The sequence below is a fragment of the Somniosus microcephalus genome, chromosome 3, assembly GCF_052327205.1.
Source record: "Somniosus microcephalus isolate GS21.2 chromosome 3, FLI_Smic_1.0, whole genome shotgun sequence".
NCBI classification, from domain to species: domain Eukaryota; kingdom Metazoa; phylum Chordata; class Chondrichthyes; order Squaliformes; family Somniosidae; genus Somniosus; species Somniosus microcephalus.
The window spans coordinates 357,602,835-357,625,202 of record NC_140989.1 but is presented as its reverse complement, the minus strand read 5'-3'; the positions used below and the strand labels follow the sequence as shown (position 1 = coordinate 357,625,202).

Here is a 22,368-nt window from a genome sequence, read left to right as displayed (position 1 = left end):
GTCGAGATGGAGAGTGAGGAAATTGAATCAGAGACTAAGGTCCAGAACTTAAATAAAGGGAATTACGAGGGTATGAGACGGGAATTGGGTAAGATTGATTGGGTGGTGTTTCTGGGGGGATTGACAGTGGATAGACAATGGCAAGCATTCAAAGATAGAATGGAAGAATTCCAGAACATGTTTATACCGGTTTGGCACAAAAATAAACCTAAAAAGGTGACTCAACCGTGGATAACGAGGGAAATTAGGGACAGCATAAAATCAAAAAAAAGGGCATATCAACTGGCAAAAAAAAGCACCAGACCGGAAGATTGGGGGCAGTACAAGATACAGCAAAAGAGGACAAAGGGATTAATCAGGAAGGGGAAAATAGAATACGAAAGTAAACTTGCAGCAAACATAAAGACAGACTGCAAAAGCTTTTATCGGTATATCAGGAGGAAAAGACTGGTAAAATCCCAAGTCGGTCCCTTGCAGTCCGATTCGGGAGAATATATAATGGAGAATAAGGAAATGGCAGACCAATTAAACTCATACTTTGGTTCTGTATTCACAAAGGAGGACACAAATAACCTCCCAGGCATATCGGCAAACATGGGGACTAATGAGAGGGAGGAGCTGACAGAAATTAGTATCTCTAGGGATATGGTGTTGGGTAAGTTGAGGGGACTGAAGGCCGACAAATCCCCGGGGCCTGATAAACTACATCCTAGGGTACTTAAGGAGGTGGCCCTGGAGATAGCAGATGCTCTAAGGATCATCTTCCGGAACTCCATTGACTCGGGAACAGTACCCGTGGATTGGAGGGTAGCTAATGTTACCCCAATATTTAAAAAGGGGGGTAGAGAGAAAGCAGGGAATTATAGACCAGTAAGCCTTACATCGGTTGTGGGCAGAATGCTAGAGTCCATTATTAAGGATAAAATAGCGGAGCACTTGACAAATGGGGAAAGGATCGGACAGAGTCAACATGGATTTACAAAGGGTAAATCGTGTTTGACTAATCTGCTGGAATTTTTTGAGGAAGTAACTGGTAAAATAGATGGGGGAGAGCCAGTGGATGTGGTGTACCTTGACTTCCAGAAAGCCTTCGATAAGGTTCCACACAAAAGATTATCATGCAAAATTAAGGCTCATGGGATTGGGGGCAAAGTATTAACGTGGATAGAGAACTGGCTGGCGGATAGAAAACAGAGAGTTGGAATAAACGGCTCATTTTCGGAGTGGCAGGCAGTGACCAGCGGGGTGCCGCAAGGATCTGTCCTGGGACCCCAGCTGTTCACAATATATATAAATGATCTGGATCAGGGAATTGGATGCAATATTTCCAAATTCGCTGACGACACTAAACTAGGAGGAGGGGTGGGCTCTGATGAGGATGTCAGGAGGCTACAGTGCGATTTGGACAGGTTGGGGGAATGGGCGGATACGTGGCAGATGCACTATAATGTGGATAAATGCGAGGTTATCCACTTTGGGGGTAAAAACAGGAGGGTAGATTATTATCTAAATGGCAATAGATTGGGAGATGGGGAAGTGCAGAGGGACCTGGGTGTTCTTGTGCACCAGTCACTGAAGGAGAGCATGCAGGTGCAACAGGCGATTAAGAAGGCAAATGGTATGTTGGCCTTCATATCAAGGGGGTTCGAGTATAGGAATAGGGATACCTTACTACAGCTGTACAAGGTGCTGGTGAGACCGCATCTGGAGTATTGTGTACAGTTTTGGTCGCCCCATCTGCGGAAGGATGTTCTTGCCATGGAAAGAGTGCAACGGCGATTCACCAGGCTGATACCTGGAATGGCGGGAATGACCTACGAAGAGAGATTAAATAGTTTGGGCTTGTACTCACTGGAGTTTAGAAGATTGAGAGGGGATCTCATCGAAACATATAAAATTATGGCAGGCCTGGACAGGCTGAATTCAGAGAGAATGTTTCCAATGGCCGGGGAGCACAGAACCAGGGGCCACAGTCTAAAAATAGCGGGCAAATCATTTAAAACAGAGATGAGGAAGAATTTCTTCACTCAAAGAGTGGTGAGCCTGTGGAATTCCCTGCCACAGAGGGCTGCGAAGGCTAATTCAATAAATATTTTCAAGAGAGAATTGGATATATTTCTGAAGGCTAAGGGGATTAAGGGTTACGGAGAAAAGGCGGGGACGGGGTACTGAACTGGTAAGATCAGCTATGATCTCAGACGAAGATCAGCCATGATCTCATTGAATGGCGGAGCAGGCTCGAAGGGCCGAATGGCCTACTCCTGTTCCTATCTCTATGTTTCTATGTTACCTCAGCAAGGAGGTTTTCAGGAAAGAGGGGAGAAAATGGGCAAAAAAATTGTTTGACATCACATGATTTTTTTTTGCCTTCAGGGTGTGGGTGACATTAGAAAGGCCACATTTACTACTCATTAGTAGTTGCCCTTAGACGGTGATGGTGGGCCTTCCCTCTGAACTGCTGGAGTCCTTGTGCTGAAGGCGCTCCCATTGGTGACATTAGGTAGGGAGTTCAAGCATATTGGCCCAGCGACGATGGAGAAATGGTGATATATCTCCAAGTCAGGATGGTGTGTGACTCAGAGGGGAACTTGTCAGTGATGGTGTTCCCACAACGTTGCTGCTCTTGTCCTTCTTGGGGGCAGAGGTCACAGGGGAGGGAGGTGCTGTCAGAGTAAGCTTGGTGAGTTGGTGCAGTGCATCCTGTAGATGGCTTGACAGGGTAGATGCAGAGAGGATGTTTCCCCTCGTGGGGGAATCTGGAACTAGGGGGCATAATTTCAAAATAAGGGGGCACCCATTTAAATCGGAAATGAGGAGGAATTTCTTCTCTCAGGGTTGTGAATCTTTGGAATTCTCTTCCCCAGAGAGCTGTGGAGGCTGGGTCATTGAATATATTTAAGGTGGAGATAGACAGATTTTTGAACGATAAGGGAGTCAAGGGTTATGGGGAGCGGGCAGGGAAGTGGAGCTGAGGCCAAGATCAGATCAGCCATGAATGGCGGAGCAGGCTCGAGGGGACAAATGACCTACTCCTGCTCCTACGTCTTATGTTCTTATGACTTATGTTCTTATGTATACACTGCAGCCACAGTGTGGAGGGGGTAGATATCAAGTCCAGTGGCAACATTGAATTATATGCACTGTTTCTTTTCTGAAATGATTAACCTAGCAATTGTTCAGGCCTCACCGTCACACCAGGTCATTAATGAATCGGTAATTAGTTATGGAGATTTTCCATGTACTAACTATTCTGAAATATTTTTTCACAGCTGAATGCACAGTTGTGCAAAACAAATTCACCCCATTTAGCGAGAGCAGTTTTGAGTACCAAATGCCTGTTGACTGTGCTCACATATTGGTCCAAGACTGTACACCTTATCTGAAGTTCATAGCACTGATAAGACGCAGTGTGGAGTCGTTGTTTGTACAGCTGATTTTGCCTTTTAGGTAAGGAACACCAACATCTTTGGCACATGGGAAGCATTTGACAGGGTCTCACTTTTTGTAATGTGTGCTGTCTTTTTTTTTGGAAAAGTACAATCGAAATGGAATCTACAACTACAGGAAACCTCCAACTGACCATTAACGGAACCAAGACGTCAATCGCAAGCCTTCCACTTACAGGTCCAAGTACGTAACTTCACTTCTTCAATATATATATTTTGAATTAATGCATGGGATGTGGGTGTCGCTACCAAGGCCAGCATTTATTGCCCATCCTTAATTGCCCTTGAGAAGGTGGTGGCGAGTCGTCTTCTTGAACCGCTGCAGTCCATGTGGTGAGGATACTCCCACAGTGCTGTTAGGTACGGAGTTCCAGGAATTTGACCCAGCGACGATAAAGGAACATTGAAATATTTCCAAGTCAGGATAGTGTGTGACTTGGAAGGGAACTTGGAGCTGGTGGTGTTCCCATGTGCCTGCTGCCCTTGTCATCTTGGAGGTGGTACACACTGAAGCCACGGTACGCTGGTAGTAGAGGGAATGAATGTTTAAGGTGGTGGATGGGGTGCCAATCAAGTAGGCTACTTTGTCCTGGATGGTGTCCAGCTTCTTGAGCGCTGTTGGAGCTGCACTCATCCAGGCAAGTGGAGAGTATTCCATCACACTCCTGACTTATGGCTTGTAGGTGGTGGAAATATATTGAGAGTCTTACTCTCCTACAAGCCCTGGAAGCGGTGCAGAGAAGGGACATAAGGTTGATCCCTAATGTCGAAGGACTGAATTACGAGGAAAGCTTAGAAAGATATTAAGTGGACTGGAAAGGATCAATACTGAGCACTATTTCAATGGCGGACGACTGCAGGACAAGAGGAGACAGGTATAAACTGCTGAAGAGAAAGTTCAGAGAGGTCCTCAACTAAAGGTCAAGGGGGCAGATTCCCCTCGGACCTGTCGGAGAGCCAAATCAGACAGGGAGGAATGCGCGCGTTGTAAGGGAGGATGCCCGATTTTCAATCCATTTAAATGAATGGGTGGAAATCAAAGTGGGGTGCTTCCTCTGTGCTTGCAATTTACCCAGTCAGATCCTCCTCCATCATCTGTGCCCAGGCAATCCAATCTTCTTCTTCTTCTTAGACAGTCCCTCGGAACCGAGGATGACTTGCTTCCACACTAAAAATGAGTTCTCAGGTGACTGATGAGCCCAATGCGGGACCTACAGTCTCTGTCACAGGTGGGGCAGACGGTGGTTGAAGGGGCGGGTGGGTGGGGTGCTTGGGTTGACGTGCACTCCTTCCGCTGTTTGAGCTTGGCTTCCGCTTGCTCCCAGCGAAGAGACTCGAGGTGTTCGGCGCCTTCCCGAATGCTTCTCCCCCACTTTGTGTGGTCTTGGGCCAGGGATTCCCAGGTGTCGGTGGGGATTTTGCACTTTTTCAAGGAGGCTTTGAGGGTGTCCTTGAAGCGTTTCCTCTGCCCACCTGGGGCTCTCTTGCCGTGTCGGAGCTCCAAGTAGAACGCTTGTTTTTGGAAGTCTCGTATCGGGCATGCGGACGATGTGGCCCGTCCATCGGAGCTGATCGAGCGTGGTCAGAGCATTGATGCTGGGGATGTTGGCCTGACGTGTTTAAGTATATTCACTCAATATATCCAAAGGTAATCACAGCAAAATCTGTCTCAATAAGTTCCTGGCTGAAGAGTAAGATTGTGACTAGAGTCACCGATAATAACATTCCCCTCCACCCTCACACAGACAGTTATAATGATTACTGTTTGTCTTTAAGTGGGATTTAGGTTAAACGTGTGGGCTGAGGGCTCCTCTGATGGCTATGTTAGTTAAGGCAATGACTGCCTCATCTGTGCAGATCCGGAAGGTCCCCATTCTGTGCTCACATGTGAAGAATGGCCACTTGTGTTGAATCCGTGATTCTTAAAGTATGATGTTTTCCAATAACTACACGGAGGCTGTAACTTAACAATCAACAGGTGTTTACTGGAGGAGGGTAGTCTAAAGACTGACAGTACAGAGGCATGCTCAAGGCTTATATACAGGTGTGGTCACTACCGGTACTACAGTATACAGGAGCTGTAAAAGTAGTTCTCTCTTAAAGGTACATACACTACAATTCCTCCCTTTTAGATTAGCAGTACCCATAATATTAAAATAACAATTAAGTCTTTGGGGCGGCCTCCTGATCCTTTCTGGATAGCGCCTTTCCTGAGGTTCTTGTTCTTGGTGTGGAGGCGATTCTGGCCCCTTTTCGTCGGTTATTTCATCAGTTTCCACTGCTACTGTTTCTGAGGTAGATGCTATCGGTATGTCGGGTTCATCTCCAGGGACGCGAGACATGGGGTTGACTTGTTCCTGTGACGCTAGGATCTGGTCGACGTGGCGTCTCACAATGTTCTCCCCGACATCCACTGTGTACATTAATGGCCCCTGCCGTGTGCATATCGTTCCGGGTTGCCATTTCTCTGTTCGGTAGTCACTGGCCAAGACTGGTTGTCCTACATTGAAGCTCCTTGTTGGCTTCTCATTGATGTGCTGGAATTGTTTATCCTCAACATTTCTTTGCACATTTGGTCTGAGCAAATCCAGACGAGATCTCAACCGTCGGTTAAAGAACATCATGGCCGGGGTCTGGTTGGTAACTGCATGTGTCGCATTTCTGTAGGCTAACAGGAAATTGTCCACCTTATGCTGTAGTGGAATTTCATCATCGCACATGGCCTTCATTGCCTTTTTAAAGGTTTGTACGAACCTCTCAGCCAATCCATTTGTGGCTGGATAATACGGGGCGGATGTGTAATGCCTTACCCCATTCCTTCTCATAAATTTCCGAAACTCTTCGGACACAAACTGTGGTCCATTATCAGAGCAAATCTGCTCTGGCAAGCCGTTCCTGGCAAATATGGTCCGTAGGATTGCAACCGTTTTCTCTGTAGTGGTTGAGGACATTTTTATCACCTCAGGCCATTTCGAGTGCGCATCCACTGCTATTAAGAACATTGAGTCCATGAATGGAACAGCAAAATCAATATGCACCCGTTGCCATGGAGAGGAGGGCCACTCCCATGTGTGTAGAGGGGCATGTGGTGGTGCATTTTGGACCTTCTGGCATCCTGAGCAGCTCTTGGTTAGGTCCTCGATTTGTTGATCGATCCCCGGCCGCCACACATAAGCCCTAGCAAGGCTTTTCATTTTCACCCCTCCCAGATGACCTTCGTGAAGCTCATTTAGCACTCTCTCCCTTAACTTGGGTGGAATTACCACTCGGGATCCACACATCACTGTCCCCTGGCATACTGACAGCTGTTCTCTTCTGGATGAGAATGCTGGCAACAGTGAGTCGCCATGTGTTGGCCATCCCCTCACCGTCAAATCATATACCCGAGACAGTGTCGGATCATTGCGGGTCTCCTTCTCTATATCCGCGTTAGTTACTGGCAATCGTTCAATTATTGACGAATAAAATATTTCGATAGGGTCCACTGCTGGTGCTTCCTCCACAGTAGGCAGTGGCAGGCGTGATAGCCCATCAGCGTTTCCATGCTGTTTCGTGCCTTTATATTCTATTTCATATTGGTTCGCCCCTAGAAAAAGGGACCATCTTTGTAACCGTTGTGCAGTCATCACCGGAATGCCCTTCTTTGGATTAAAGATGGAGACAAGTGGTTGGTGGTCAGTCAGCAAGGTGAACTTCTGCCCATGTAGATAGTGGTTGAATTTTTTTACTCCCCATACTAGGCTGAGGGCCTCCCTGTCGATCTGGGCGTAGTTGCGCATGGCTGAGGTTAGTGACCGAGACGCAAAGGCTACTGGCCTCTCCAACCCGTCTTGGAATTTGTGCGACAGCACCGCTCCAATACCATAGGGTGATGCATCACATGCCAACCGAATTGGTAGTGCTGGGTTGAAATGGGCCAACACCTCTTTTGATGTGATCAATTCTTTGCACTTCTGGAAAGCTCATTTACATTCATCATTCCACTTCCATGGTACCCCCGTTTGCAGTAGGGTGTTCAGTGGGTGTAATACTGTAGACAAATTTGGTAAGAACTTATGGTAGTAGTTCACCAGCCCGAGGAACGACCTCAGTTGTGACACATTTTCCGGTGCTGGAGCCTTGACTACTGCCTCAATCTTTTCAGCGGACTTATGTAACCCTTCTTCATCAATAACGTGGCCACAATACGAGATCTGCTTCTGGAAAAACTCGCACTTGTGGTGATTAGCTCATAGCCCATATTCCTTTAATCTAGTGAGCACCTTCTCCAGGTTGGCGAGGTGATCACTGTCATTTTCGCCCGTGACCAGGATGTCGGCCAAATAACACTGGGTCCCTGGAATCCCTTGCAGGACTTGATCCATCGCCCTTTGCCAAATAGCCGGAGCTGATGCTACCCTGAACACCAGCCGGTTGTATTGGTAGAGACCTTTGTGAGTGCTGATCATGAGGTATTGTTTCGAGGCTTCTTCTACCTCCATTTGCAAGTACGCCTGGGCCAGATCAATTTTGGTGAAGCGTTTACCTCCAGATAACGAGGCGAAAATATCCTCAATCCATGGAAGCGGATATTGTACCGTGTGAAGGATTGGGTTCACTGTCACCTTAAAATCCCCACAGATGCGGACCTTCTTTGGTTCCCCAGGCGTATTACTCACCGACCTCTTCATTACAGGAATGATGGGTGTAGCCCACTCGCTCCAGTCTACTTTGGACAGTACTCCTGAACGTTCCAACCCTTCCAGTTCTGCTTCGACGGCTGGTCGGATCACATAAGGCACCGGTCTGGCCTTAAAAAACGTTGGACTTGCATTTTCCTTTATTTTAATCGTTGCTGTTATGCCTTTTAGTGTTCCGAGTCCCTCCTGGAACACTTCTTGTGCGTCAATTAGCATTTTTGACAGTCGTCCAGGTGTGACGTCATCATCCTTTTTGGCCTCAACCTTCAGTGCCTGTATGGAATGCCAATCTAATTGTATCTTCCGGATCCATTCACATCCTAGTAGTGGTGGTCCTCCATCTGGCAATACATATAGGTCCATTTTAGTTATTTCCTGGCCTTTGTATATCACTTTCACCCTTATTTTTCCTTTGGGGTAGACTTTTTGCCCCGTGTACGTCTTCAAGACAATCTCTGTAGCTTTCAAGGGTATATGTGAAAATAGCCGCTTGTAGTCTATGATCTGTGATTCTGAGAGTATGATGTTTTCAAATAACTACACGGATGCTGTAACTTAACAATCAACAGGTGTTTACTGGAGTAGGGTAGTCTCAAGACTGGGGGTACAGAGGCATGCTCAAGGCTTATATACAGGTGTGGTCACAGCCGGTACTACAGTATACAGGAGCTGTAAAAGTAGTTCTCTCTTAAAGGTACATACACTACACTGACCTCTTACAGCTTCAAAGATAATTGGGGAGGGAGGGGGGGAGTAAATTTAACTCCCCCAGGCAGGGCTTCATGCTTATGGAGAATTCAGTCACAGAGCTCAGTGTCTTGAATTCGCCAACCATAGTCCCATCATGCAAAGCTTTGCACTGGGGACGCTAACTGGTAGAATTTACCTCAAGCTAATTTTATAATAAGCCACGGATGTATGACCCAATGATTGAATCATTAAATATGCATTTTTTTTTTTAACAGCTTCGAAATCAGAATTGGCTTTCGGCTTCGAGATGTGCTCATTGTGAACGCCAGTAACTGTAACCACTCCGCACTGTAAAACCTATTTTGAATCAACCTCTCTTTCACAGGTTCAGCGCTCATACTGATTTGTCTCTATCTGAAAGCAGCCTCCGATAAATCTCACATCTTCTTCTAGCTCAGTCAGGCGTGCTTGCGTCTGATTCTGTCTAATGGTGACCATTACTGTTACAGGGTCCTTGGCCATTGAGAGAAGCGACAATGGGCTGACGATAAAAGCACCAGAACTCGGCCTCGAAACGCTCTCCTTTGATGGCAAAGTGATCAAGGTGCCTTATATTTCATGTCATTACCTTGTTTTCAAATAAACAAAAATGTAATTTTTTAAACATTAGTTTATATATTTTCTTGGGATCATTTTAGTGCTGGTCAGAGTGAGGGACTTCAATGCTGAGGAACTGTAACCTTATGGGTTTCAACGTTAAAAGCATGGCGATATTAACGGCCAGGTTTCATTTACATCCCGCCGGCCAGCTGCCCGCCCAAAACGGGTGCAAAGAGGCAGCTGGTCGGCTGTGGGCAGGCGAAGATCAGTTGGCACAGAGCCCGCCTGCAGCCCGCCGGCACTCAGGTACATCGTGGAGGGGTTTCGGCAGGGTCTCCCGGGTGGGAAGAGAGAGGGAGGGTGAGGGCGGGGGCAGTAGCGGCTCAGGCATTCCTGCACTTCCTGGCACCACCAAGCTAAGTTTAGGGCTTTACCTTTCAGGGCTCCCGCCTCTTCCCCGATAGGCTCTGCCGAGTTGGGGCCCGCAGCGGGCTCGGTGCACCGTTAAAATGCCACAGGGGTCTTATTACTGCACTCCAGGGACTTGAGAGCATAATCTGGGCTGACACTTCAAGGCAGTACTGTCAGAGGCGGCGTCTTTCAGATGAGCTGTTAAGCCGAGGCCCCGTCTGCCCTCTCAGGTGGATGTACAAGATTCCATGGCGTTATTCGAAGAAGAGCAGGGGAGTTCTCCCCTGGCTAATATTCATCCCTCAACCAACATCACTAAAACATTATCTGATCATCATCACATTGCTGTGTGTGGGAACTTGCTGTGCATAATTTGGTGACTACGTTTCCTACATTACAACAGTGACTACACTTCATAAGTATTTAATTAGCTGTAAAGCACTTTGGGGCGTCCTGAGGTTGCATGAGGTGCTATAGAAATGCAAGTCTTTCTTTTCTTTCCTTCCATCATCGACAGATATTAACAAAACTCCTGCCTGAGTCAGGCCGGTCTCCTCAGTCTGCTGCGGAGTGGGAATGGAGCCGCAGATAGATCAACTTGACCTTAACTCCCGCTGGGCAGAGGGAGTTAAAATCAACCCTTTTGTGTCTACGTAACAGCCTGACCGGCTATGAATGGAGGATTATAATGCCATTTCAAAAGCTGCTTGATGTAATAAAACTCACTACACACTTGGTTTGAGTATAAAGCAAGGCTTTAATCAACTTGTTTCAAAACATGGAGGTCTAGTTATCTTTCACTAGTTCCTGTTTACAAAATGTCCTGGGCAAGCTGGGCCCACGCCCGAGTATTTATACTCCTTGGACGGCGCCACCAGCTGGCCGTCCAGTGTTATTTCATGAGTCTTTCTTCATGGATCATAAGATTAATAACACTGCTCTTTTCCTTCTGCCTGCCTGAACTAGGTTTCTGTAGTGTGGTGGATGGCCGGGAGCACATGCGGATTATGCGGGCAAGGCAATGCCCAGGAGAAAAATGAGTATCAACAACCGAATAGACGCAGCACCAAGGAGATTCTCAAATTTGCGCAGTCATGGCTACTGCCAGGGGAAAACTGCAAAGACAGTAATGAAATCCTTTTAAGTATCCTTTAAGTAGGAATGCCAATATGGCTTAAGTTTCACAAATACCCGCTTGCCGACCCGCTCGCAAATGGTATGTTAGCTTTTGCTACAAAGGGATTAGAGTATAAGAGTAAGGAAGTCTTACTACAATTATACAGAGCATTGGTGAGGCCACACCTGGAGTACTGTGTTCAGTTATGGTCTCCTTACCTAAGGAAAGACATACTTGCCTTAGAGGGAGTGCAATGAAGGTTCACTAGACTGGTTGAGGGGATTGGCCTATGAGGAGAGATTGAGTAGACCAGGCCTATATTCCCTAGAGTTTAGAAGAATGAAAGGTGATCTAATTGAAACATAAAATTCTTAAGGGGCTTGACAAGGTTAATGCTGAGTAAATGTTTCCCCTGGCTGGAGAATCTAGAACACGGGGCCACAGTCTCAGGATAAGGGGTCGGCCATTTAGGACTAAGATGAGGAGAAATTTCTTCACTCAGAGGGTTATGAATCTTTGAAATTCTCTACCCCAGAGACCTGTGGCAGCTCAGTCGTTGAGTATATTCAAGACAGAGATCGATAGATTTTTGGGAATGAAGGGAATTACAGGCTATGGGGATAGTGCGGAAAGGGGGAGTTGAGGTAGAAGATCAGCCATGATCTTATTGAATGGCGGAGCAGGCTCGAAGAGCCGAATGACCGACTCCTGCTCCTATTTCTTTTGTTCTTACATTCTTCAATAATTTGAACTGACCCACCCAGATGTGTTTTCCATTTTTTTTTAAACTTTCACTTTTTTAAACTTTTCTTTGTCAATTTTCCTTCCCCCTCCCCTCCTCAATGCTTTGGTATCGCGGTGTCAGTCGCCTGCTGGTGCCCTGCCCATTGATCATGTGTGATCCCCCTGACGGTGAGTGCCAGGGATCTACAGTGGGGGGCGCAGAGACATCAGAACGAAGCCCCGATCCTCAGCCTGAGCACGCATTGCTCGGTCCCACCAGGAGTCACTGCAATACAATCAGGAGCTAGGAAGAGTTGGTAATACTGCCTCTTTAGCCAAGGGTGGCCGGGTGAGGTTGAGGTCAGTGGTAGCACCTGCCTGACAGCTCAAGCAAGGAGCTAGGACCCCTCCCGAGTCTGTAGGACGCCCTTACTCGCCAGCTGAGTCACTCCAGGTACACGGTTCCGTTTTCAGGCATCCAGTGTGGGAGTTAAAGCACCCTCAGTTCTGGGTATACTCAGAGAAAAGCTCCATCTACATGGTCCCAGTAACGTATCGCAGTCAGAACTTCAGCAGAATGCATCTTACTGAGCTTCTCTGCTTCCTCCACATAGAAGATAGGAGCAGGAGTAGGCCATTTGGCCCCTCGAGCCTGCTCTGCCATTCAATGAGATCATGGCTGATCATCCAAATTCAGTACCCTGTTCCTGCCTTCTCTCCATATCCCTTGATCCCTTTAGCCTTAAGAAATATATCCAACTCCTTCTTGAATATATTTAATGAATTGGCCTCTACTGCCTTCTTTGGCCGAGAATTCCACAGGTTCACCACTCTCTGGGTGAAGAAACTCCTCCTCATCTCTGTCCTAAATGGCTTACCCCTTATCCTTAGACTGTGACCCCTGGTTCTGGACTCTCCGACCATCGGGAACATCCTTCCAGCATCTAGTCTGCCTAGTCCTGTTAGAATTTTATAAGTTTCGATGAGTTCCCCTCTCATCCAGCGAGTACAAGCCCAATCAACCCAATCTCTCCTCATACGTCATTCCTGCCATCCCAGGTATCAGCCTGGTGAATCTTCGCTGCACTCCTTCCATGGCAAGAACATCCTTCCTCAGATAAGGTGACCAAAACTGCACACAGTACTCAAGATGTGGCCTCACCAAGGTCCTGTACAACTGCAGCAAGACATCCGTGTTCCTGTATTCGAACCCTCTCGCTACGAAGGCCAACATACCATTTGCCTTCTTAACCGCCTGCTGCACCTGCATGCTTACCTTCAGCGACTGGTGCACAAGGACACCCAGGTCTCGTTGCACTTCCCCTTCTCCCAATCTATTGCCATTTAGCTAATAATCTGCCTTCCTGTTTTTGACACCAAAGTGGATAACCTCGCATTTATCCACGTTATATTGCATCTGCCATGCTTCTGCCCAATCACCCAACCTGTCCAAATCATACTGGAGTTTCTCGGCATCCTCCTCACAGCACACACGCCCACCCACCTTTGTGTCATCACCCATCCTGTCTCCTCCATGAGTGAGATTATCAATTTAGGCCCAGACATGAATGGACAACCATCTATTGATAGTCTACCATTTTAATGCAACTTGTCTATTTTAAATGCCTCCGCTTAAATAATGGGCAAAGTTACGTCATAGGAACGCCTCACCCTTTAATGTTTCTACCAGTCATTTCTAGGTTTGTTGCTGAATTAAGGGTAGCTTTGTGCTGCTCTTCCCACTTCTCGGAAGGGGCTGGATTGAGCCTGTTCAAATTCCCATTGCACCAGCACTCCTGGGCCCATGTTTTCCGCAGAGATGGCCTTGCCCCCCAGGAACTATAGCAGTGTGGGTCTTTGGCCACGCATCATTGAGCCCAAAAGATGGCTTAATCTGAATCTCAACTGGCTGCACGGGTATTGTACCCATGGGAGGGCAGGAAAATGGCTGCGGCAGGCATGGGACATCTGCCACAGAATAACATGGCTGGCACCTTCTGGAGCTGCCCAAAAGATTTAAATTTATGCTGCAATTCCTGCCTTGTTGACGACAATCTGCCCTGCACGAGGCAAGCCTTTTAATACTTAACCTCCCAACCCCACCCGCTTCGCGACAGAATGCACTGGCAGTCCTCCAGACCCTTATTGCAGGATGATGTCATGTGTCACAGGTCCCGTCATTAATGCCTCATTTGCATACAGCTCACCCAAATATGGGCAGTGCCAGAAGTGTCGACAGACCACGGGCAGCTGGCAAAATGGCTCCCCGTCCCAACTCCTGCGCCGGCTTGCCCCCTGCCACCCAAGATCAGACAAATAGCAAGTGGAAAATCTAAGCCTCATAGCTGACAGAACCAACCCGTTGTTGTCTATAATTATCATCGCTGTGGTCATTATCTAACTCTTGTTTTAACCATTCTTTCAGCGTGTAAACTGACAAAAAGAACTGTGAAACTAGAGAAACCGGTTATCCTACACGGAGAGGAATCCAAATGCTACTCCATTGACCCAGTTTTACGCTGTCAGACTGGATGCTCACCAGTTGAAACTGTCCCGGTTACCTATGGCTTCCACTGCCTACCAGCCAGTATGTATCTGAGATTGTTTGTGCCTTGCTGTGCTATCTGGTTTCCGTTATTCTGCCGCGGCTAATTAGTTTGAAATCACAGTCATTATCATAGAATAGAATGATACAGCACAGAAGGAGGCTATTGGGCCCATCGTGCCTGTGCCGGCTCTTTGAAAGAGCTCTCCAATTAGTCCCACTCCCCTGTTCTTTCCCCGTAGCCCTGCAAATGTTTCCTGTTCAAGTATATATCCAATTCTCTTTTGAAAGTTACTGTTGAATCTTCCTGAAGTGTGGTGTCCAGAATTGGACACGATACTCCAGCTGAGGCCTAACCAGTGACGTTTAAAGGTTTAGCACAACCTCTTTGCTTTTGTATACGTAGGGCTGGATTTTCCAAGCCCCGGGGAGGCGGGCATGGAGGCGCCACAGCCGGTAAAGTAGCAGAAAGTGGGGGCGGGTGGCAAACCCGCCCCCATCCCGCCTCCGTGCCCTTTTGCCAGGAGGCAGGAAGATGAGCTGCTTCGGGTCCCGTCTGCCGGAGGCGGGAAAGGCATTTAATCCTTTTAACTGCCTGTTAACAGGTAGTTAACAGGCAAAAAAAAGGATTAGTGCCATTTTACCTTCACAGGTGAAGACTTCCCAACCTCTGAGAACCCCACCGGGTTGGAGGAGACGTGAAGGAGGTCTGCGGCAGTCGGAAATAAGATGTAGAGGTGAGTGATGGGTGCAAGTGTGGAGTGGTAAGTATGTAAGGTGAGTGATAAGTTTTTTAAAATGTTCACTTACCTTGTTTTCTTCCTACAGCCTTCAGCCGCGCTGGATCGGGAGGCCCGACATCCTACTTGTCGATTTCACAGACTGGCTGTTGGATCCTCCAAACCAACAGCCATCTGAAATCGACAAAGTTGAAAGGTTTGATGAGTCCTGAACATAAGGACCCATCAAACTACAGAGAATGTCAGTGTTTGACAGCTTCACAAAGCTGTCAAACGCTGACATTTCTTCTTTCAAGAAGTCTTGACAGATAGCACGTCTGACGTTGACGTACTCTGCCAGTTTCCCAGCCGACTCACTGAAGTGCTACCAGCCCCTGGTACTTATGAAGAAAGGTTGAGCAGGTTGGGCTATAGTCATTGGAGTTTAGTAGAATGAGAGGGGATCTTATTGAAACATATAAGATTCTGAAGGGGCTTGACAGGGTAGATGCAGAGAGGATGTTTCCCCTCATGGGGGAATCTAGAACTAGGGGGCATAATTTCAAAATAAGGGGGCACCCATTTAAATCAGAAATGAGGAGGAATTTCTTCTCTCCGAGGGTTGTGAATCTTTGGAATTCTCTTCCCCAGAGAGCTGTGGAGGCTGGGTCATTGAATATATTTAAGGTGGAGATAGACAGATTTTTGAACGATAAGGGAGTCAAGGGTTATGGGGAGCGGGCAGGGAAGTGGAGTTGATGCCAAGATCAGATCAGCCATAATCTTATTGAATGGCGGAGCAGGCTCAAGGGGCCAAATGACCTACTCCTGCTCCTACGCCTTATGTTCTTATGTACCATCAGAGGATTAGTAGCTGTTTATGCTGACCACCAGTTGGAGGGAAAGGGCCTGGTTGTGGCCACATCGTCCTCACTTCTACCCCCATACGTGCACTAGAAGAGGTGGCGGCTCATGGGAAATCTTCGGCCCCTTGAAATGTATCCATTTCTTACTCTGGAACCGTGGAACGTGGCCTGCTTTGCCTGCTGCCAGATTTTGCAGTGCACCCCCCAGTACAACGTGTCTGTCTGGAGCCTGGCTGGAAGGGGAGCGGGGCGGCCCAACAGGAACATCGGGCCTATGCAAATCAAGCACAGGCCGCTGACTAGCAACCGGGAGCTGGGCCTTGTGTCATTTTTTTCCTCCCTCACCTAGGACAGAGAAGCCAGTTGGCGGGCCTGCCTGAGATAGCTGAAGCTCAGTCAAATGCTGTGTGGCTATATAAAAAAAAAAGCATTGCATTCATACAGTGCATTTCACAACTGCAGGACGCCCCAAAGCACTTTATAGATAATGAAGTACTTTTGAAGTGTAGTCACTGTTGTAATGTAGGAAACGCAGCAGCCAATTTGCGCACAGCAAGCTCCCACAAACAGCAATGAGATAATGACCACATAATCTGTTTTAGATAAATATTGCCCAGGACAACGGGGAGAACTCCCCCGCTCTTCTTCAAAATAGTGCCTTGGAATCTTTTACATCCCCCCCTCCCACCCCGATGGGCAGACGGGGCCTGGGTTTAACATCTCCTCTGGAAGAGGACAACTCTGACAGTGCAGCACTCCCTCGGTACTGCACTGGATCGTCAGCCTAGATATTTGTGCTCAAGTCTCTGGAGTGTGACTTGAACTCACAACATCCTGACTCAGAGGCGAGAGTGCTACCCACTGAACCACAACTGATGTCTAATGATCACTTTTAATGATGTTTGATCAATAGCAATGTTTAGGATATAGGAAATGTTTTTCTTTCCAAATAAGTGCCCCTATTAGGAGCCCTCTAATATAATTGGAATGAAATCTGAGGGGGTTAATTTTAACTTTTATCTCCGGGGGACATTAATGTTGATGGAAAAGCTCAGGCATGGTATAAAACAAGCAGCCAATTCGCTATCGCTGGTTTTTCACCCGGCAATAAAAGTTAAAATTGTCCCCGTTTATATATTAGTAAAACTCTTGAGTAAGATGTCCACTTCCCGTCCACAAACCTTAGTTCCTGTGCTCACCCTTTATGTCAATATTTACCATTATCAGGTGTTATGTCAACATTTCTCATTCAATTTTGTTATGTCAATGGTCACACTGTAGTTGCAGGCTGTAGCCTCTAGGTGGCTCTGTGCAGCAAGTTTCTGAAATCTCTCTCTCAAATCCCTCGTCATCTTGCATATAAAAAAAGTTATATTCATCAACTGCCTGTGGGCGATATCGAACAATTTACTAGTGCCTTATATATATGTAAATAGTTTTGTTTCAACTGTCTCAGTTGGTCTCACTCTTACCTCTGAATTAGAAGGTTGTAGGGTCAAGACCCACTCCAGGACTTGACCATCTAACCTAGGTCAATGCTCCAGAGCAGCACTGCATTGTTGGAGGTCTAGTACTCTGGATGGTAAAATGAGGCTCCCTCTACCTGCTCCCTGTGGTTTAGTCGGATGTTCCAGCACTATTTGAAGAAAAGCAGGGAGTTCTTCTTGTGTCCTGGCCAAGATTCCTCACTCATTCATTAGATGTGAAGTGCTTTGAAATGCTTCTGAAAGGCTTGACAACACTGCCTATACTCCTATACTTGTTGTGTATGTAACCTGTTCCACCTTAAGAGAGCTTAAGCCTGTTCCACCTTAAGAGATGTACTACTTTCTCAGGCTGCTGTAGACGTAATACCGGGGGTGAACACACCGGTATATAAGCACTGTGCAGTAATCTTGTATTCAGTATAGTCCCTACCTCCAACCAGTAAAGACCTGTTTTTATTGTTACTCATTAGTCTGTGTCTTAATTAACTAAATAATTCACAGACTTAACACTGGCGACGAGTCAGGTTCTTACCCTGCGGCAGTTATTCCACGGCGGTTGAAGAGAGGTTTCAAACCACACCACCCCACTGGAAGCGACAGGCATTAGGACCCTGAAGCCTCCATCAGCTTGTGAACCGGAGTAGAAGACAGGGCTGGGGAAGACAGAGGTACAGGGCGATAGCGATCGGCAGATAAGGGCCGGGCCGCTTTGAAGTGAGGGGCGCAGCCGGGCCATCGATCGCAACCACCGATAAGGGCCGCACTCGGGCTGAAAGGGCAGCGGCTGCAGAAATTGAAGGCGCGAGAGCCGCAGTGCACAGCGCGGGCCATCGATCGCGATCGGGAGATAAGGGCTTTGGAGTGCGAGGCGCAGCCGGGCCATCGATCGCAAGCACTGATAAGGGCCGGGCCGCTTTCAAGTGCGAGGCGCAGCCGGGCCATCGATCGCATCCGCTGATAAGGGCCGCACTCAGGCGATCGCGGCGAAGATAAGGGCCGCACTCGGGGGCTGAAGGGAGACGGCGTCGGGGGACGGGTGAAGACCGCCAAGTGCGGGAAAACCCCCATTTTGTGGGCGGAGGACGACGGCAAGAGCGGGAAGCCGCCATCTTTGATAACAAGTAAAGAAAAGAAAATCTGAGAAATTGCAAATCTACAATGCCTAAACACGGGAATATTAGCACCTTTGATAGTGACCTCGAAGATTGGGCCATATATGTTGAAAGAGTAAAAAATTATTGTAAGGCCAATAAAATTCGTGACCAAGATAAAGCTCTAACATTATTAAATTTAATGGGTGCGAAGACATACGGGCAATTGAAACACCTGTTATCACCAGATGAACCGGCGGATAAGACGTTCGATGAGATTGTTACTGTCCTGAAAGATCATCTAAACCCCACGCCGCTGATGCTAGCGGAACGATTTAAATTTTACGACAGAAGGCAGCTACAGCATGAAAGCAATGCTGAATATTTGCTGGAATTGCGTAAATTAGCGAAATATTGCCAGTTTGGAACGGGACTGACAGATGCACTACGAGACAAATTTGCGTGTGGTTTATTTAAACAGGATACACAAAAGCGACTGCTCGAGGAGAATGAGCTGATGCTTGAGAAGGCGGTCACTATGGCAGCAGCACATGAAGCCGCAGCGAGAGGCACGGCAGTAATGCAGCTACGGTCACCGGAGCTCAGTGCACACAAATTGGGTGTGAGTTCCGGCAAATGTTATCGTTGTGGAAAGACAACGCATGATCAGAACCAGTGTTGGTTTAAAAACCAAGAATGTAGAACTTGTGGTAGGCTTGGACACATAGCTAGAGTATGCAGGTCAGGGAAGAAGACCAGCAACAAGAAGTCACCGCAAGGAAAATACGCAAAAGTACACAAGGTGGCCGAACAGGAGTCCGATTCAGACGCTAGCAGTAATGAACTGGCTGGCTTAAGCAGTATTGAACTGGCTAGCTTAAGGGTACTCAACGTTGGTAAGGGTGCAGACCTCCAGACAATTTGGGTTACTCTTCAGATAGAAGGAGTCCAAGTAAAAATGGAATTGGACACTGGATCGGCATTGTCGGTCATGAATAAGAAAGATTACAGAAGGTTATTCCAACATATTCCCCTACAGGATACGGAGATTATATTGACAACCTACACGGGGCAGAGAGTGTACCCCATTGGGACAATAAAGGTTGCAGTGGCCAACAAGGGCGAAGGAAGTCAAATAATGGACTTATATGTGCTACCGGAGGGAGGTCCACCACTACTAGGCCGGGAGTGGTTTAGAAACATAAATATGGACTGGCATTCGCTAAAAGCCATAAAGAGTGAGAACTCGGTGCAGATAATCAGCCCAGACTCTAGAACTGATGATGGTAAGACCAACCCATGTGCAAAAGACAAAGTTTCAGCACAGAATTCCACTGAGCAACAACAACATAGTTTAACAGAGAATTCTGAGTCTGTCAAGTCTACTGATATGCACATTTTTGAGGGACACTGGGCTCGAACTCAACTCCATTTCAAACTACAACAGCAATTAGAACAAATGATTCGCCGTTTTGAGCAAGAGATGAATGAAATAAAAAAGTTCTTTGTTACAGAGTGGGAGAATCTGGAAAGGCAACAGAAGCAACTGATGGAGAAAATGGAGCAGGAGCACACCAACCATCTGCGCGAGGAGGCCGAACGAATCAAAGCTGATTCAGGTTCTGAAGGTGTGTGCCATAATCTGGTGTCAGAAGAGTTAACGGTCAGCCAACTCCTTCATATGCTGAGGGACAAGACTCTGAAATGGGAAAAACTTGAACACGAGCTGCGATCTTCAAAGGAAAAGGGTTCGGAGCTCTCAAAAGTCATTGAGATGGCTGATGTGACGACACAGACTGAAACGACTGCAACAGAGCAGCCATTGGATGCCAAAAGTACGCTGACTCACGTCAATGTAGAACAACAGACCGCTGAAACAGCTGCTCTGGTAGAGGGATTGCATAGTCCGATCAATCAATCTCCAAAGGAAGTTGAAGTATTAAAATCACAAATGAGGTCACTAGTAAACGACTTGCTGAAAGCCCAGAAAAAGCTGGATGCAGAGGTACACATGAAGAAGTCTCTTCAGGAAAGATGTCTGGATTTGGAACAAGAGCTGGCTAACGTCCAGCTGGGTATGGAGGAAATAGACGACCCTCTCACTGGTCTAGCTCAGGACGACACCGAATATTACCATGACCTGGTGGACGACACCGAATATTACGATGTCCTGTCCTGCCCAGCTTGTAACTTCGACTCCCAAAGTGCAGAAATCATGGAGGAGCACCAAAAGTCTACGGAACATCGGGAGAAGCTGGCTCTACGACGGAAACAGGAGGAAGAGAAGGAGGAACTGCGCATGCAGCTGGCAGCTGTGGCAGCTGACAATGGAGCCCAGAGAGTCTCCAAGAAGCAGAAAAGGAAAAGTAAAAACAGAAGATGACCCATCTGAACCATTATCACCTCTATCAGATCACACACGTGGTCCTTCCGAACGGAGCCAAATCAGTTCGGAAGTTCAAGCTGTTAAATCCATGAAAGGACTATTGAATGAGTAACGTGAACCGACTACACCACAGAGATTGAATCTGTGAACTGTTTTCCGCAGAGACTGAATCTGTGATATGTTACGTTAAACATGAAGTTATATATGTATATATGTTATTACGTTATGTTAAATGGGGGGATGACTATAAAGCTAAGAAGGGAGGAGTGTTGTGTATGTAACCTGTTCCACCTTAAGAGAGCTTAAGCCTGTTCCACCTTAAGAGATGTACTACTTTCTCAGGCTGCTGTAGACGTAATACCGGGGGTGAACACACCGGTATATAAGCACTGTGCAGTAATCTTGTATTCAGTATAGTCCCTACCTCCAACCAGTAAAGACCTGTTTTTATTGTTACTCATTAGTCTGTGTCTTAATTAACTAAATAATTCACAGACTTAACAATACTCATTGGAATTTAGAAGAATGAGAGGTGATCTTATTGAAACATACAAGATACTGAGGGGGCTCGACAGGGTAGATGCCGAGAGGATGTTTCACCTCGTGGGGAAATCTAGAACTCGGGGGCATAGTTTCAGAATAAAGGGTCGCCCTTTTAGAACCGAGACGAGGAAGAACTTCTTCTCTCAAAGGGTCGTAAATCTGTGGAATTCTCTGCCCCAGAGAGCCGTGGAGGCTGGGTCATTGAATATATTTACGGTGGAGATAGACAGACTTTTGCAAGATAAGGGAGTGAAGGATTATGGGGAGTGAGTAGGGAAGTGGCTTTGAGCTCAAGATCAGCCAGGATCATATTGAATGGCGGAGCAGGCTCGCGGGGCCAAGTGGCCTTTTTCTGCTCCTATTTCTTACGTTCTTATGTTAACACGTTATATTCATGCAAGACTTTATCTTGGTAACAGCAGTGTCATCGTAACACGGGTAGCCTCCCCCCAGGCTGAGCTAAACATGGTTTCATATTTTGCAGATTCCCACGCGAATCCTACAGATGAACAGTTGACATCCGCCAGCTTTGGTCAGAAAAGTGAAGACTTGACAGGCACCGTTGAAGCCCATACTGTCTGTTCATGCTCTTCCGAGTGTAGTTAAGCAGATTACTGGGAATTTCTGTCTATTTGGTGCGAAGCCCCATGACTAAATACGTGTATTACTGCTGCAATTAAAGAGATGACGACGTGTAATGAAATAATGACACATTTAATGACTTTTAAAATGAATTAGTTTTAGATATGCTGAACTGTCATTTGTTGTACTCAATAAATCAGCTTTTAGCAAACAAATTAAATTTATCGTTCAGCATACAATTTGTATGTTGCACATAATCTGCCTTAAAGTAAATCACAGTGGGAAAAATTTGTTAGCGACCGTTTTGGGGAGCGGGATGTCGTGCCAGCAGCCTGGCACTCAAGAGGAGTGCCGTGCTGCCAGATTGCGGCACGGGCCCCGCATAGAAAGATGCAACGGGCCGCGATAAGCAAGTCGGACGATTTTTTTTCCCCCCGCCCGCCACCTCCCCTTTACTTAGCATCCTGCGAGCCTCCTGCCGCT

General features: G+C 47.0%; 1 protein-coding gene across 1 annotated transcript in view; it reads left to right on the top strand.

The window, feature by feature from the left end:
- Nucleotides 1-22,105, top strand: part of LOC147122380 (vitellogenin-like) — a 140,818-nt gene extending 118,713 nt beyond the window's left edge. Inside the window, exons 30-35 of the mRNA XM_085978276.1 lie at nt 3,270-3,447; nt 3,536-3,630; nt 9,325-9,419; nt 10,793-10,952; nt 14,092-14,253; nt 21,788-22,105. Of these exons, the coding sequence (XP_085834402.1) occupies nt 3,270-3,447; nt 3,536-3,630; nt 9,325-9,419; nt 10,793-10,952; nt 14,092-14,253; nt 21,788-21,909 (812 nt within the window). The 3' untranslated portion in view covers nt 21,910-22,105. The remainder of the gene's footprint in view (nt 1-3,269; nt 3,448-3,535; nt 3,631-9,324; nt 9,420-10,792; nt 10,953-14,091; nt 14,254-21,787) is intronic.
- The last annotated feature ends 263 nt before the right edge of the window (nt 22,106-22,368 follow it).